Source organism: Dermacentor albipictus, chromosome 1, assembly GCF_038994185.2.
Source record: "Dermacentor albipictus isolate Rhodes 1998 colony chromosome 1, USDA_Dalb.pri_finalv2, whole genome shotgun sequence".
In the NCBI taxonomy this organism is placed as follows: Eukaryota; Metazoa; Arthropoda; class Arachnida; order Ixodida; family Ixodidae; genus Dermacentor; species Dermacentor albipictus.
Genome location: NC_091821.1, coordinates 501,059,869 through 501,074,232, shown reverse-complemented (window position 1 = coordinate 501,074,232; position 14,364 = coordinate 501,059,869). Strand labels below are relative to the sequence as shown.

Here is a 14,364-nt window from a genome sequence, read left to right as displayed (position 1 = left end):
AGTGTAAAAAATAGATAAGGAAGACCTGAAAATATGCCTGCTTCATGTCAGCATTTACAATACAGAATCACACTGGTTTCTATTTGCACACTTACACTAACATGCTGTTAAATGTAAGCTATTAAAGCTGTTAAATATATCTACGCACCTAACCAAGCATGAGCTGTTGCTTTTTACAGTGAATACAGGTACCGTGCTCATTGCGAGTGTGTATCATGTCACTAAGCAAATATGCAATTTCATTGTACCACTAATTTTTATCACGTATCTGTTGAGAGGCAAGACAAAAGGCACTCACTTCTCACAACTAATCAGCTTTTTTTAAACACATTGCTAAATTTTCAATGACACTTACTACTATGTGTTTGTCTACAGAGAGCATACTTGATTTGGACATTCCCATCAGAGACCTTACATAAGTATACCATGTTAAGATGACTGCCTAGAGCACGTGAGAATTTTCATCTTGATGTGACATACTCTATTTTGATTTTGTTGACATTTAGTCAAATAGTACACCCAATAAACCCACATTCTATTTTTCTTGTGCAAATTGCATGGAAATGTCTTTTGATTCTTTGAGGTGCGCTCCTCTGCACTTCGTGAAGTCGCGCTGGGCTGGCGCTTCGACATCATTGTGCCCTTGCAGCTGCCTTCTTGCGTTATGTAAAGCGAGTTCATGAAAAAAATATCGTGTGCAGAAGTCAACACGAGCACATTGAGTAAACAACATCAAGACAGTCAAGGTCATGGCACTAAAAGAAAGTCTTAGCTCTTAGTCTTCCTACTGAAATGCATGCGAAACATCTAGATGACTGCAACAATCAACTGCTGAACAAACTTCAATTTTTAGATTTAAACAAAAAAGAAATAACGGACAGTTCATCCTCGTTCGGCACCAATGTTAAGATACTCCTGCTAATAAATAGATTATTGGTCATTGTCAGATGTCATAGGTCTGTCATTAGTCTGGTGTATCGCAAACACCACTTGTGACACATCCTAAGCCCGTTCCCAATGTGCCCCCCGCGCCATCTCTGACTGTGTCACTGCTCAAGCCACAATTTGAGGATCATATCTGCAAACGTGATGCTCTGTAGGGATGAAAATATGGTCCTCCAGTTCAATGGATATGACTGGGCGTGCCTATAATAAATGACAACAAGGCTTTTCATGGCAAGCGTACCCGCATTTCAATAATAACAAGAAAGTTCGCTGCGGCCTGTATCTAAGCTTACTTAAAGGCATTAACCTATCTTCATTTATGAGGTGCGCAATGGAGTTCATTTTGACAGACTCGACTACTGTTGCAGTTTGAAATCCAGCAGTTTACATTCTTGAAGGCATGTAAAAGTTGCTGTCATAGATCGCAGTTATTAGTTTATTAGACCAAGTCTCTGTTTTGTTTACGACAGACGACTGGTAAGACAGAATTAAAGAAAGGTTTTATTTTGATACTTTCTTTCTCTACTAAAAATATTAAAGCGACAAACACATTTTGATCTGCCATGTAGTATCAATATGCGCACATTGCGCTTGTAATCCCCAGCGGAAGGGTGATTTAGCTGTTCATATGACAGAGCTCTGAAACGCCAACTCCTATTAGCAAATGTACAAGCATGTCCAAAACAATATGCCTATGCAAAGCGCCCCTGCAATTGTCATTACACAGAGCAGCCTTTATATACGATGCCGATGCATAATTCGCTGCTTGACAATTCACCGAGTTCGTAGACATAAGCACCCTCTCAGATTTGCACCGTGCTCGAAAAGCTCAATAGGAGACATAAAATCAGACATATAATCACACCATTTCAATACATGAGCAAAAACAGTTTAGTCTTAGGGCTAAACACCGTGAGAGCGGTTTAGTGCGCGACGGCGACGAGCGATCGCTTCGAGTGAGAAAACGGGCCGTCCCTTGAATAGATCGCTCGGTTCTGTCAATCAAGAAATTGTTGCTCGTCTCCCGGAAGTGCCATCAGCGACTAGCCAATAGCGCAAAGCCGGAACTGGATATACATCGTTCAAATACTACCGATTGTCACGCGAAACGAGCAAACGATTAAATTTTTACACGTACAAGAATAAGAACCTACTGCAAGACCTTCGGATAATATTTTATGCTACTTTTTACAGTGAAATGCATAAATTTAAATTACTAAAGCACGCGTCACGATAATTTCGACGCGTGTTTGCAGCCCTCATACCGGTAACACCGGGGAGGCGTCGCTCATAACCGTCGCTCGGTCGCAGTACAACTTCTAGGCGACGACCGAACGCGACAGCCATCTACATCGCATCGCTTGTAGCTGTCGCACGCGAGGTCGCTTATGTGGGGTCTATACTTTATTCAGCATAAAACATGGATTTTTCATGGGTTTTCGTTAAGTTCAATATAACGCGCCCAACTGACCTCGTGCAGCATGCAGTCGAATACCTGCGGCGAAGTTTCTACCTAGCACTGGTGCTGCACGTAACTTCTGTAGTCGCAGATTACAGTTGGGCGAGACACCCTGAAGCGCGCGACTTACTTATAACGAAAGCATGCCGACAGCAAAATGACGCCTTCTATTACGTGACTCCTTATTTCAACAGCATTTCGTACACAGCAGACTGCCAAACTGAATAAATTCAAACACACAAAATGGACGCTAAGCACGTTCCGCATAGGTTCGAAATCATGGGCTGGTGAACAAACCATTTTAAGCGTCCTCTCGCTTCGCGTCTTATTGAACATACCATGGTTCTGGCAACGGCTGTGATTTTCAAAGCTTTTACGGATAGCGCAAGTGATAAATTCACATACAGTGATCGCGGTGACTGGCTTTTTCGATTGACATTGAGAGACAGCACGTGCGATGCCTAGTCCGTTGTCAATCGCCTCGGCTAAGCGCCGCGACGACTTCCTGACGATAGCATCATATGCGCAGACTGTGTACCTGAGTAAGAATTCACTTACCGTGAAGGATTTGTTGTTATATCCAACGAATGACGAACGACTGTCGTGTTTTCGCGGCGATGCGTGATGGCTGACACACGATCTCCCTTGGATGGCCTTCGTTGCTGCTCGCTGGACGGATCACCTTTCTCCGGTGCTGTGTTGTTCCGCGACGTTGAGCGCGCGCGCGGTGGACCAGCTTCGAGTGAAAACGTAGAGCACTCGCTACGCCGGTTTTTGAACTGTGGCTGCCTCTTCTCTTAGAAGCAAAACGGTGTGTTCTTTGCTCAGCGCGCGTGACTGTTACATCGCCATGTTCTGGGCCAGCCTCCTACAGTTGAAGCAGAAGATTAGGCTACGTTTTGTTCTATATTGCCGCAAGAGTAGAATGGGCATTCTACTCTCTCTCTGGAGGAGCGAGTGAAAAGCCCACTTCACTCTCCCCTTGGTGGTGGAGTGAACAATGCATTTCACTCCACTCGACATTTTGAGAGAGTAAAACAACGCTTTCAAGAGTAAATCAGCCGCTTCAGTCCTGCGATAGCCTCTCTAGTGTTTAGAATGTGGCGAGTTACCGGCGTCCAATCTTTCAAGCGGTCGCAGAATTGCTGCTTAACCAGTCGCGCAATGAGCATGCAGTACACCTTGTAGGTAACTCGCAGTAGACGCGTGTGTTGGATGTTGTGCCATAAATGCATAAGGCTTTATAAGGACACCATAAGGTACAACTTAAGGAAAGTCGCAGGGAATCATAGAGTGGATCTTCGTGTTTTCTGCCCCATGTATGTTGCCACAAGTGTGCAAGCACGTCATGGCAACTAAGGAAATACTGTACGGCGAAATACGAGTATCAAGATGTCGCATGCACGACTTCTGCCGCTTATAAAATTCCTTTAAGTTGCAGTCGCGTTTAGTTGTGACAGACTGGCCAGTGCTTGAACGACAGGCTGTGAGAGCCCTTTAGGTCTTTGAAATCAGGAGAAGGGCTGAATCTTGCTTTACACTGCAACAGTTGCAGTTGCTACCCGCCGTTGAAGAATGCGGAAGTTGTAGGCCGCGGGATAATGAAATTATAAGCGAGTTTTTGGAAGCGATGGTAACAGAAAGTTCTGGATCTGATTTATGCGTTACCGTGGCTTCGGCGGCAACTTTAATCATATAAGCGTGATTCTTGGGTACATTCAGCTAGTTATAAGGTGGTTCATTCATTCGTATATTTATATACGTATTATGCCAATTGTATGCTGTTGACAGCTTAAAGCTGCTTCCCAATTATCATGTTTCAAGAAGGGATTTTTCACGCGTTTTATGCCATTTTTGCCATATCTTCATTTTTTTTGCACCTGCACTTTTTGTTGCTGAATTCGGGGTGTCCTGGACGCATGCACGCGTTGTTGATCTGCAGCAAAACTTTTCCAATAAACGGTTACAATTGTCACTAGGTCTCATCTTGTTGGTCCCCCCTTACTTTGCCCGGTCTATCGCGCTTCACCGTACTCAAATATGAACCTAATACTGGGTCAAGGGGCGTCCTCACACCACGCGTCAAAGCTTACGCTCTGTTGTGTCTTGCCCGTTTACGCTGTAGTCACATGGATAACTCACCAATCCTCCATCATTGGGGCTGTCCCAACACCCCACACTTGCTCTGTACGTGCTGCCATACTGATATTCCGTGGCGCTTACCCGTCGAATAATCCCGCGCCGACGGCCTCACTAGGTCCAACTACATACGACTATCGAAGGTCTCTCGCGGGACTGCACCGCTGTAACACTCAAGAACGCCGTCAGTAAGAGCTTGGACTCAGGAACTGCGGAAATCACCATTGTGACAGTCTTCCCTGAAGCATCATCATAATCATGCTACTAGGACGGTTTTTTTTCCTTTTGTTTCATACCGCAAACACTATCACTGGCGCAGGTGACCGTGGTGCGTGCCAACCGGGACTTTACCGTGACCCTGGCGAGCCTGAACAAAAGCTGGCCTTTCAAGGGTTTTATTATGCGTAGCTTCCGCGTCAAGGGCAACAAGACCATCTTCCTCGAGGGCGTATTCGAAGCCAGCTCGCTCTATCATCACGTTCCGTGTGGCGAGTCCTTCAACCGGGTGAGCCTCCAAGTAAAGGTGGCTTTGCAACACCTCTCCAGTAGATATACGACATTTTTTCATGGCAAATCAAGTTCCGTAAATGAAAGGAAAAACACTCATCCACCCTGAAATGGAGGAAGTGTTAGCCTCGTGTTATTTTCGCGTCGGTCACCAATTCTGACTTTCATTAAACCTCCAAGAAACAGAATGACCATATTTGGTGACTCTACGTTTTGAATTGTTGAGAAATTTGGCCTCGCTATAGAATCTGTTAGCCTCTGAGTACCTCAAATAGCGGAGCGAGAGCTCCAGAAAGACTTTGATTCCGGGTTCGATGCCGGCAACAAGAGAAATTTTCCTTCGACTGGGAAGTGTTTAGCAACTCAGTATTACTTTCTGTAGTAGCTTCGTGCTAAGGTCCGGTGGATGAGAGTTTCTCTAAAGTCGATCGTTCATCCGCATTAAATTTCGAATCAGTTAGCGTTCGCATAGCAGGTACATAGCGGTAGGCATATGTAAGTTCACCTCCCGCGTCCTTGCGGGCCACTTCAGTAAAGAAAACTTTTGTCCTATGGTGCGATCGTACCTTTCTTCACCAGCAAAATAGCCCCATTCTCACACCATTAGGCCACAGCAGCATCGGGAAAATGCGAAAGCAGGCGTGTTCTTAGCTTTGGGTGCGCGTTAAAGAACCCTAGGTGGTCAATATTTCCGTAGTCCCTCCCTACGGCGCGCCTCATAATATGATCATGGTTTTGGCACGTAAAGCCCCATAATTTAATCTTTTTACAACAGCACTGTTATTTAAGTCGTGCCGACGCCAACTAGCTCCTTTAAGATTATCGGCACATGCGTCACAGCACTTAGTAAGAGAGAGAAGAGCGCGTGCGCACGCGCAAGCTTTCATTCGGCCGCGCACTTGCTACTGTCTTTCGCGTGCGTGAGAGCGTCCAAGTTTGTTCCATTCTTTCCTCGTGGCAGCTGGCACTCTGAGAGGGCTCATATTCCACGTACCTTTCTTGGCAGCAACTAGCGCTCCATGACGATGTACGACATTGTGCCCTTTTGAGGCTTGACCCAAGTCGCAATGGCTCAAGTTGCAAAACGCTTTTTTTTTTTGTAGGGGCACAAAAAAAATTATGAGCCATTCCACTCTTTGAAGGCGGATGACCAGCGTAGCTGTTTAGGACATAAAAGGTGGTGACACGTAGTTTAAACAAAGGTACAAACTCATTTACCATGATTTTTATATACATTCGTGTGAATGACGGGACCACCGCCCGGAGAAGCCGGAAAAAACTAGACAGCGTGACACCTCGACTGGACCGCCTGCGCGGAAGGAACGCAAATGTAGGTATGCAAGCACTTCGAACACAGGGGTGAATCTCCGCACGGCTGCCATTGGCAATTTTCGAGCAGACGCTCTTTCCGCGTTAGCGCTTCTCCGTCAGTTACGGTCGTAACAGCAGGGCGACGCACACGATTGTTTACGTTGTGATGGCAACAGGAATGACAGCCGCGCGGTGCCTCCTCTCTTCTTTTTGTTTTTATTATGCCGACCCGCTCCGCACCCTTTCCCCCTTACCCCATGCCCCGCGAGCCGCTTATTATTATTTTTCTTTAGCCTGTACGTGGCGTGTTTCTTTTTTAACGCGACAGCGTTAAGGAGCCCGTGTCGCAGAAAAGCCGGTGTCGTCGGCGTTGGCCGTGAGCGATAAATCCCAGCAGGCACTTCATGAATAAAAAACAACTTCCAAGATGGGCTGGGTGGGAATCGAACCAGGGTCTCCGGAGTGTGAGACGGAGACGCTATCACTGAGCCACAAGTTTGATGCGTCAAAGCGGTACAAAAGCGCCTCTAGTGAATGCGGTGTTGCCTTAGAAACGAGCTGTTTCTAAGCCTCAGGCGTGTGTCGCTTGCTCAGGCGCACATTTCGTTGCCGCGCCGAACGCTGCGTTGCTCGACGCTCACCGCGTCCGATGCGGGGCGCGTAGTCGCTGCGCCGTAGCCCATTGTCTTACACCCCTTAACGGGTCGACGGGAACGCTGTCGCGTTCCATTCTTGAAGGCGAAGCTTAAGCGTCCTCAATTTTTTTTAATCGCGCGCTACGGCGTCCCACGTGCCAGCTCGCAAGCAATGCGCGCGCTACGCCATGCATTGGCATGGCTTGCGAGCTGGCGCATGGTGCGTCGTGGGCTACGCGTTGGCACGCACGCAGTCTTGCCCATACTTATATTATACCAGCATGTGCCGGGATATAAAAAAATCCCACTTGCACGTGTGTCCAAGTGTTTATGAAAGTGATCTGTGTTGTGTGTGCCGAAAGGAAAGAGCCACTGCAGCTCACATCCTTTGGGACTGTGCTAAGAATCCGCATGAAGCTGCAACAATAACAACAATCCCGCCGCGGCTCGAGGCCGCAACGAGGTCCTATGACCAAGATGTCCAAACCCAGGCCGTCCAGTAGATCTCGGCGGCCCTCGAAAGGCAACGACTGAGCGAAACCGGAGGGAGGCTGCCACCCCAAAAGAGGGGCAGGCGCGGTCGACCAAAGGGAATAGTGCGGCCGCGGCCGAAGTAGAGGCGCCACACGCCGCGAAGACGTCATGGCCGTGTCACGGTAACTCCTTCCTAACAGGGGAAGGCTATCCGTTCTGCAGGCGTTCACAACAAAGTTTCTTCACTTACTCACTCACTTCCAACACAACAGATCTTGGGTCTCGCTTTATTGACTTCGTTTCCGAAAACAAAGATGTTTCTTATAACATGGTGTGATACACGCTAAAAAATGAGCAAAAGTGAAAGGTGCATGACATATACAAGAACACTGAACACAATAGTCACAGACGATGAAATAACAAAAAAGCGCTAGAAAATGCGAAGGCCGCTTCATGTACACATATATATAAAAAAAATGATATAACGCCCTCAAGACCGAAATGTAGACGAGCTTCTGATGCATGCACTATGATATTACACAAAACTGGACGACGTGTATGACATAGTCATGACAACTATAGAAAGGGAAAACTCGCTTGTAATGGCAAAACCAATGACACGCAAAATACATGAAATATTAAATAAAAAGCGAACATCGTCTGATTGACACCCATACAAAAAAAATTACCGACGATTACGTTACTTCCTAATGCGAAATTTGAGCGCAGCAAATAAGCTGTTTCACCTTTTCGATAGATTGAGGCAAAGAAATCGAGCAACACATGTATGCGCTATCACAGAATTTTTTTTTTCACACGTTTTCCTTTAACAAAGACTCCACTAACAGTTCTTGACAGTCATGAAGGAAGCTTTGTGGTCGGAGAAATAGACTGATATATGTTCGACTTGGTACACCAATGCTTGATTCTCAAAGACGAGATCTATACAAGTGCCTCGCGAGGTTGTCACAGCCGTGGGACGCGTTACGAGCGAGAGGAACGGGATGTTCTCCCGCATAAGTGTTAGGAAATTGCTGTTTGTCTTTATGTCAGCATTAAAGTCCCCCACTACTAACATCGGTGTGGATCGATGGACGGTTAATGCGAGTTGCAGGAAGTGCACGACGTCTTTCGTGAGTGCGGTAGTGGACTCACGAAAGCGGTATCAGTCGGTCGCTGCTAGCGCTGGGGGGATGAAAGGGGGGCGGAGCTGGTTACGAGGCCGACGACAACGCCGACGACGACGCGAAACCCAGGAACGGACGCCAAAGAGCCATTTGTGTAGCCAGCCCTCCTCCACAGTCTCTCCTCCTCCCTTCCATCATCCTCCCTCGCCCGGAGAGCCGACAGCGCGCATGCGCGGCGGCGGAGCAGATTCGTCGGCGAGCTGGTTACGAGGCCGACGACAACGCCGACGACGACGCCGACGACGACGCGAAACCCAGGAACGGACGCCAAAGAGCCATTTGTGTAGCCAGCCCTCCTCCACAGTCTCTCCTCCTCCCATCCATCATCCTCCCTCACCCGGAGAGCCGACAGCGCGCATGCGCGGCGGCGGAGCAGCAGATTCGTCGGCGAGCTGGTTACGAGGCCGACGACAACGCCGACAACGCCGACGACGACGCGAAACCCAGGAACGGACGCCAAAGAGCTGGGCTCTAAAACAATTGCTCATTTATAAACCTGCACGAAAGTATATGAACTGCGTGACATGTTCATTGCTACTGAACAAAATGAAAAAGACATGGAAGAACAAAAATAACAATGTACTAAAAACTGAAATACATATTATCACATTATTTGGCACTTGTCCACAACTAGAGTAATGGTGGCAAAGGAGAAGAGAAGGTAGTCGTCTTTTGCAGCAGCACATAGAAAACATTCGCAAAAAGGTCTATGCTTCAATCAAACAGCAGGTAAAATAAGCCAACAAGACGACTTTTCTTTCGCCCCAAATGCCATGCTCAGCAGTAAAATTACGTCACTTATAGCACTAAGTCGTACCTACCGGGCACTTCTTTGTATAATAAACACGAACTGCGAAAATCTGCATATGGGACACTTGCAATGCTCACGCTTTCCAGAAGAAAAACAAAGCGTATGATGCCCGCACATTAAGGTTGACCGCGCGATTTTCTCATAGGCGATTACCGAGATAATACACAAGCACGAACAGTAATTTTTCAGCTTTTAGTACGTTTGTATAACGTTACACATAAAAAGCACTGAGGGCGGTATGGAAAGCTGGGCAAGTTACTGAAGTTGCAGATGAGTCTTGGCACAGAAAAACACAAGTCATAGAACAGGTGACCATGCGGAGGAACATCTATTTGTCAGCTTTTTCTACCGGCAAAAGGGAAGTGTTACACAATCAAGGCGCAACGACGTCCGGAGGCTCATGGAGCACACACATGGACACGGCTGTGTTTGTGTACATGCGCCTTCTAATGTCCTTGGGTCTGCCCGCTCACCTGTTGTCTTTAGGCACCCGCAACAACCTTACAGGGCTTGTTCTTGACGTATTCGTGCACCACTGCACGATGCACGAGCGGTACGAGTCGTGAAACGGGTGAAACATCGCGGAACTCAAGCACACAGCTACCGAGGACCACGAAAGTGACGAAACTACCCACGCCGGTCAACGCACAGCAGCGCACGCTTCCCGATAACAGCAGATAACGAAACGAAGTTGGCGCCGGGCCGGCGTAAAGCCCCTCCATCCATGCGACATATGGAGGGGCTTGAGGCCGGCCGGGCCGCACGGCGCGCGCGCTGAGACAGGCGAAAGTGAAGGAGTTACGAGGGAGAGCGAGGGGAGAGGAGTTGTGGGGGAAGGGCTGAGCCACCTAGATGGGCGCGCGTGCACGCGACGATCTACACTCTAAGAACACTTTACACCCTTTGGCTTGCCCCTTCTGCCACACAGAAATAATCGTCAACTGCCTTGATGCGTTTCCTTTCTTTATCGCTGCGAGCCCGGAACTTTTCAGTAACGAACGGCACGCGCGTTATCAGCATAGAACAGTTTACACCCTTTGGAGTGCCTCTTCTGATAACGCGCGTGCCGTTCGTCACTGGAAAGTTCCGGGCTTGCAGCGATAAAGAAAGGAAACGCATCAAGGCAGATGACGATTATTTTTGTGTGGCAGAAGGGGCAAGCCAAAGGGTGTAAACTGTTATTAGAGTGTACGATGCCATGCAATTGAAACGGATTTTCGGCGTCGCCCTCCTCATAGATGGCGCCAATTACCTCTGCCACCTAAAGCCCCTCAATCTCCCAAAGTAGCGCCATTCACTTCCCTCCTCCTCCGCTCGGCGCGGCCTCGAGGGTGGCGCCGCCGGTGGTGGGCCTGCCGTAGCAGACGACGGCTAACACGCTACGGGAGGAAATCCACAGAAAAGTTCGTTCGAGCCCTGCGGAGCAGTTTTTTCAATCGAGATCTTTCTTCGTCAGTCGGTAACAGGCCTTTAGAATTTCGTGTTGGAATTGCGGAAGAAATAGAGAAAAGGACCATTATTCAAGGCGTAAAGCGCGCGTCGTTGAGAGTTCGTGTTGCTGAAACACGACGCAAGCACGCGGTGTACTCAAACACGCGCGTAATTACCAATGTTTCAGGTGTTGAGAGCGTGAAAGTATGTGTACGTGGTTCCGTAGGTTCATTTACGTAACTGCAGGATACCTTTGTTCGGCCGGCGTGTGAGAGATTGCTGACCGCACACAACCGGAATGGCTGTGTGCGGTGAGCAATGCCTGGCAACAGGGCCGTTTTTTTCATTGCGGGGTGCTTTGGTAATCGTGACGATATGTTATTTTTTTTTTACAAGAGCTGCTCCCGGAGGGCACATGTAATGGCTACGGAGGCTTCTGAAGAGCACGTGACATTACAATAATGCAGGCGTCGCAGGGAGTGTTCCCATACAAAATTGGCTTTACACGATCTTATACCCCCTTGGCATGCACAGGCTTCGGCAAGCCCCATCCAGCCCTGGTTCTAGCTTTGGTGTTCCCGTTGCCGCTTTGGTGTCCTGTAGGCACCGTCAATAATACGAAATAATGACAAGGTGTTATAACTAGTAAATAAAATTTATTGAAGGAATACAATCGCGCCGACGCGCCAACTTCTAAAGCAGCGCTAGCGCGCCCGCGCGAGTATTATGAAACGCCAACGAGGAATTTACCGACCCACTTACGACTCTACGATTAAAGTGCACGTTAAACATCCCCAGGCGAGCTAGATAAAGTTATCCGGAGCCATCCACTACGACCTCGATCCTAGCTTTAGTCGCTTCGGAACGTTAAAAATGTTAATCACCACAAACCAAATCATTTCATGCGGGCGTACATTCGTAGCTAAAAGACTGCATCGTAAGTCATATTGAGCCTTGCAAAAGCGTCGAGAATGTGCTAACTACTGGTGGAGCTCAAAACACACCTTGAATAAAGTCGCTTTTATGTCACAGGCTATCTGCAGATGCGTGCATTTCACCGCAACACGAAACTACATGAAACAAAGAGAGCATATTCGAAAAAAAAAAGTCAAACAACCCGCTAAAAACCACGCAGAGCATGAACACACACATTTTCGAAGCGGAAGGCGTGAACTAGGCTCGAAATCAGAGGTTGTGAGTAGCCGTGCCCTTACTTCACTAAGCCGTGCGTTCTTTGCCACTTCCTCGAAGTCAGCCCGCCCGATCCTGCGAATCCACACTGCGTTGCGCCGGCCGGACGGCAAAGCAAAAAGCTTTTGCCCTCGCTGTGTCTGTTGCGGCAACCGAAGGTGCAGCAGCATGGCATCGCAATTAAGTTCTCGGCCCTACACATTCTATTACGCTAACACACTCCGTCAGTCCGCCTGCCGTACTTTCGTCGCGCAGGCCCAACAATGGAGGTCGGCGCGCGCTAGAAAGAAAAAAACATACAAAAGCGCGGTGCCCACTCGGCGCTGGAAAGAAAAAATATACAAAAGCGCAGTGCCTGCCTCCACGTGGCACAGATTGGCCAATGGGGGTGCGGAGGAGGCTGGGGCGACAGGAGGCGTGGAGGAGGATGCGCCAAGGTGAGCGGGGTGGCGGATAGATCTAAGAATGGCGCTACTTTTGAAAAATTGACGGGCTTTACTGCCACCTAGTGTTCCTGTATATGCTCCCGCAGGGAGCAGAGTTTCGCATAGTGGCGGTTTATGATCCAGTTCTGCAGTGGAGCCACTCCTCGCGCGCGCAGAAGGCAAATTCCGCCGTGCTGTTCCACTTGCTTTTTTAGTCTGTTGGTCGCGAGTTACACGCGGCCACTGTACGCAAGCGCTGAGCAAGATGACATTTTTTAATGCCGGCTAAGCTCGAGTGGTTGGCATAGCCGGAGAGCTGTCAACCCCCCGAAATTTTTAATTTCTGTGTACACACGCACGAATGTGCATATAAAGAATAGGAGCCCCCTGGATATACAATCCTGACCACGCCCATGGCTCGAACAGCTCAAAAGTTCGCGTGCAAGCGCGCATTGCTTTGCAACAAAAGGCGGTGCAATATTTTTCAGCATGCATATGAAGTTTTCCTGCAGAGGTGGAAGGCAAGAAATTATTTAAAGGGCATATTTAAAAAAAAAACTTCATCCACGTGCAGTAGACAATTATGTGAGCACATTATGGCTGCCGAAACGAGACGAATAATGAATGTCGCCAACAGAACTATCGTGCCTGCAATAATGTCAGTGACCGTTGACCGTCATTCATCACTAAACGTCATTCCCAGCAGCTGCACGTTTTCAATGTATGCGGTCCAGACACGTAAATTTAAACGCATTCCAAATGTTCATATGCGTACACCTTATGCAAAGCTTATTTTTACGATTCATACCGCAAATTTAACATCTGCTTCGTAGCAGCAGATCTGCAAGTGGAAAAGATTCAACATGCACGAGCTTCTAGATCAAATTTATTTCGTACAAGGGAATGGATGAGCAATGGCAGGTGGCGTCAGGGAATGAGTGCTGGTTCCTGGAGCCTTGGAAGCCACTGGAAAGACAAGTTAATAAAAGTAACAACAGGTTATTTTTATTGGACGAATCACATACGATGACAAGCTGGCAAAATAATTATTCACACATTGAATAGTGTAATATGACAGCACATTTTTCTTTATCTCTTCATACTACTCACGTTAATTTACTATAACACAGCGCTTATTAAACGTACAAATATAATTTTACATTCCTCACGTCGACTATAACGCTGATCGAACAAGCAGCCTATTGCGGGCGGTAAATGCTGAATAACCTATCGCAGCTGTCTCATAAGCGGGAGAGCACGGTGTTTTCGCTTACTACAAAACAATGAACACCAGCACATCAATCGACTTTACACGAAAAATTAGAACGTCGACAAAAAAATTAAAAAAAAACGGAGCAGAGAAAAGCCAGGGTGCAGTGGGCAAATTGTACATGTTAGTATTTACTCTGTTCTGAACACACTTTTCTGGAGCCGCATAGTCAGAACAATCGTAAAAGCAACAAACGAATAGAGCGAGTTGGTAAGTTAACATTCTTGGCGTATATGTGCAGCGCGACACAGCCGCGTCGTCCTTTCTTTGTACCGCGTGTGTGTCGCGCTGCATATTTGCACCAAGAATTTCACAAGTGACAAAACCTCTCATGCCAGGCGTACGCATTTCAGCGTGTACAGGAGTTTTACTCGAGATAAAGTCCGCTTTAGTCTAAACAAGCCGAACTCACCTTTGTAAACAAGGCGAACGGACCTCGCATATCCTGGTCCCTTTCACAGCCAGCCGCTCTCGTCCATCCACACGGCAACGCGTAAAAAGCTTTGCCACTTCCCGTGCGATTTGCACAGTTTGGTGCGCTGCAACCCGTCATACTGGAATACAAGTGTAAAAATGATC

At 47.7% G+C, this 14,364-nt stretch overlaps 1 protein-coding gene across 3 annotated transcripts in view; it reads left to right on the top strand.

Moving 5' to 3' along the window:
- The window catches only part of LOC135909358 (uncharacterized), a 258,447-nt gene that overhangs the window by 170,562 nt on the left and 73,521 nt on the right, over positions 1 to 14,364 (top strand). For 2 of the 3 annotated variants that reach the window (XM_070532577.1, XM_065441306.2), the window contains exon 7: positions 4,863 to 5,048. The exons of the other annotated variant lie outside the window; for it this stretch is intronic. In XM_070532577.1, the coding sequence (XP_070388678.1) occupies positions 4,863 to 5,048 (186 nt within the window). The remainder of the gene's footprint in view (positions 1 to 4,862; positions 5,049 to 14,364) is intronic. 3 annotated transcript variants of the gene reach the window in all.